The 2,948-nt window shown below is 46.0% G+C and overlaps 1 protein-coding gene across 1 annotated transcript; it reads left to right on the top strand.

Annotated features, from left to right (window-relative positions):
• The first annotated feature begins 222 nt into the window (after positions 1-222).
• LOC131882770 (uncharacterized) lies at positions 223-2,402 on the top strand. The gene is given in 3 exon segments (XM_059230028.1): positions 223-376; positions 658-1,461; positions 1,595-2,402. Coding segments are annotated over 3 exon segments (1,026 nt in total). The 5' UTR covers positions 223-358; the 3' UTR covers positions 1,799-2,402.
• Positions 2,403-2,948: the final 546 nt, after the last annotated feature.

Raw genomic sequence — 2,948 nt, 5'->3', positions numbered from 1 at the left:
ATTATTAAAAAACTAAAATGCTAGCAGTTACGGAAAGATGCATAAGAATGTACTTTTCCAATGGTCAAAGGTTTGTCTCGATAGAAATGTACCCTTTGAGCGTCCCCGTTGGTAGAATTCATCGCTGATATCTAGTAGAGTATCATAGTGAACGCGTAGCGTAAATCAAACCGGTGAGTATGGCTGAAGCAAAAATCCCACACCGGTCTTGACGACGAAGAAGAAGCACCACGATAGGCTAACGATGCTTGAAGGGGACGGCATATAAAAAGCCCGAGGATAGGGATGACCAATCAGTCCATGTTGAGCAGTGCTCGTGTCATCTGAACACCTGTAGGCTCTTCCTTCAACTCCAAAAATGGTTGCTTTTGCTAAGGTAAGAGAATTAAAGAGACGAAAAGGAGGATTGAGGGGAGATGGAAGTACTTCATAGTGATTTCTAAAGAGCAAACAAAATAGGAGGTGGACCAGTGTTACACCAAGAAAGTTGCTCCAGTAAACAAAAATAAAGATCTTCTACGGGTTAAAAGCACAAGACACGGATGGGAAGACAGGTACACTCCAATGGTTTTCATTGGTAATGGAGGACATGAAATAAGATGATGTTGCTCAACTACAAACTTTGAAAATATCTTTGTTTCAATTTGTGCTTCATAGATTTGTCTTTTGGCCCTCGTCGCCACGGTCTCCGTGTCTGGACAACGCCGACCCAAGTCTTTGGTGAACACCTTCCCCTTCAACCAGCGCAACCAAGCTGCTGGTGCTGCTGCCCATGCTCACCATGATCACCATCATCATGACGATGGGCAGCACGCCCATGCCGTGGTAGAATCCGCCCCTGCTCGTGCATCCCGTCAAGGCCAAGGAAACGAGGTCGCTCTGGATATCGGAAGCATTGCCGCCGCCGGTGAGAGATGTATTGATAAGGTCGTCATGGTCGAGGAGACCGAATACGACGAGGAGATCGAGTGCCACCATAGCTACTCTGAGCGATGCCACACCACCTACACCACCGACTTTGAGCCCCAACAAGAGGAGGAGTGCGAGGAGAACTTCAAGAAGAGCTGCTTCATCGAATACCGAAAGGTGGCCTTTGAAGAACCCATCAGGTTCTGCCACACCCCATTGATCTGCGAGGGCGAAGGACCCGAGGAATGTAAGACCGTGTAAGAGACCCAATGTGAGACTCGTTACCACGAGCATGAGGTCGAGGATGATGTCGTAGATTGCGAGACCATTCAAGAGGAGAAGTGCGAGGATGTCACTCAGGGTTATACCACCGAGCAAAAGTGCACCAAGTGGCCCAAGCAAGTGTGCTCCAACGAGAAGAAGACTGTCAAGAAGTACACCCCCGAGACCGACTGTAAGAAGGTCGGCCGTGAGCTCTGCGGACCCTCCGGTTGCGTGCCTCAACCCGGACCTGAGGAGTGCTTCGACAAGAAGGAGACTGTTGTCCAAGAGGTAAGTGCGAATCAATCACGAAACGTGTCCAAACTTTCGGACTAAGACTTTGTAGACCTTGTCTATCCCCTATGAAGTGAGTTAATTACCGAAGGTTACGCAAATTAATCTTCACACTCATTTGACAATTTAGGTGCCCGAGGAGACTTGCAACTTGGAACCCCAAAGATCGTGCAAGCACGTCACCAAATTGGTGCCCCTCCTCAAGCCTGCCGAGGAGTGCGTGGACATCCCCAAGGAGGTGTGCTCCCGATCCCGCAAGAACCCCCGCAAGGTCCAAAAGCCCGTGGTCAAGAAGTGGTGCTACGTGCCCTCCGAGCAATCTGGTTTGGCTTAAGATGGATCCTCTCAACTCAATCCAACTCAAACAGCCCCCCACAAAGCTTTATGACCCGTTGCCATTCCTTGCAATCATCAGCACTGCCAGTCCGGATGATGAGGACACCCCTGCAATCTCGGCTCGATCCATTCTGGCCTTTTTATCTTCGTTTCTGTGTCGTGACCATCAGTCTTTCGCCAGCGTTTTCTGCTATCTCTCGCTCGGCATTCACAAGCTTTTGATTAACCCACTCTCCCCCCGCAAACTAGTCTCCCTGAAACAATTAAACGAAGCTTCAACCCTTAATTCAGAAATCAAAGTCGGCGTTTGAAGCGGATCACTGCCATGAATTGCGACTGCAGCCTCTTGATGAAGCCATCAACTCCAATCAATCTCACAATGGAAACACCCTTGGGCATTATTGACACCAAAAGGTACTTCTTGGAGAACCAAAAGCAATTCGTAATTTTCAATTTTTCGACACATAAGGACCATCAAGTGCTCAATGGTTCGTTGGGGAATGCAACCCATCCCCACGAGAGATCGAGTGATCTCAGAAATGTGAACGAATGTGAAAAAGAGTGATTACATTGAAATACAGAGACCATTTTCTTTAACATAACTTCGTGAATTACTGTTGCTTTGAATTAGTGTAACTCGCGATCCGAATTTGAAATTGTTTTTTTTTGGATATTGGGGACTGCATTAATGCTACTTGGAATGTAATTCCCCTCCACTTTAAGATGAAATATTGTTTTTTTTTTGGGGGGGGGGGTGTTATATTTACTTTTACATCAGTTCTGATTAACTAAGGAATTGGTGTTGGCGTATTTGACTTGCCCTTGACTACAGTATTCACTGAAATTTTTGGCCAAACGCTTGCCCAAGTATGACTAAAACCTGTAATATGATGAAGGTCTACATATTCCTAACGAGTACTGGAGGGTAGTTAAGTGTAAACTTATTGTTCTAATTGGAGACCAAATAACCAAACATTTATGTATAAGATGATGGTTGAACGATTGACTTGTACAGAGTCACCATCGTGACATTACCTCTGGACTTTGTGTCCGTTAAATCCAACCACACTTTTGAAATGATTTATACCCACCTTTAACTAGTTATGCTTATAAGACTTTCCATAACCTTGGAGAAATCTTAGACCTTA

This window comes from Tigriopus californicus, chromosome 1 (assembly GCF_007210705.1).
Source record: "Tigriopus californicus strain San Diego chromosome 1, Tcal_SD_v2.1, whole genome shotgun sequence".
NCBI classification, from domain to species: domain Eukaryota; kingdom Metazoa; phylum Arthropoda; class Copepoda; order Harpacticoida; family Harpacticidae; genus Tigriopus; species Tigriopus californicus.
Note: the sequence above shows the minus strand (reverse complement) of the source record. Positions and strands in the feature narration are given on the sequence as shown.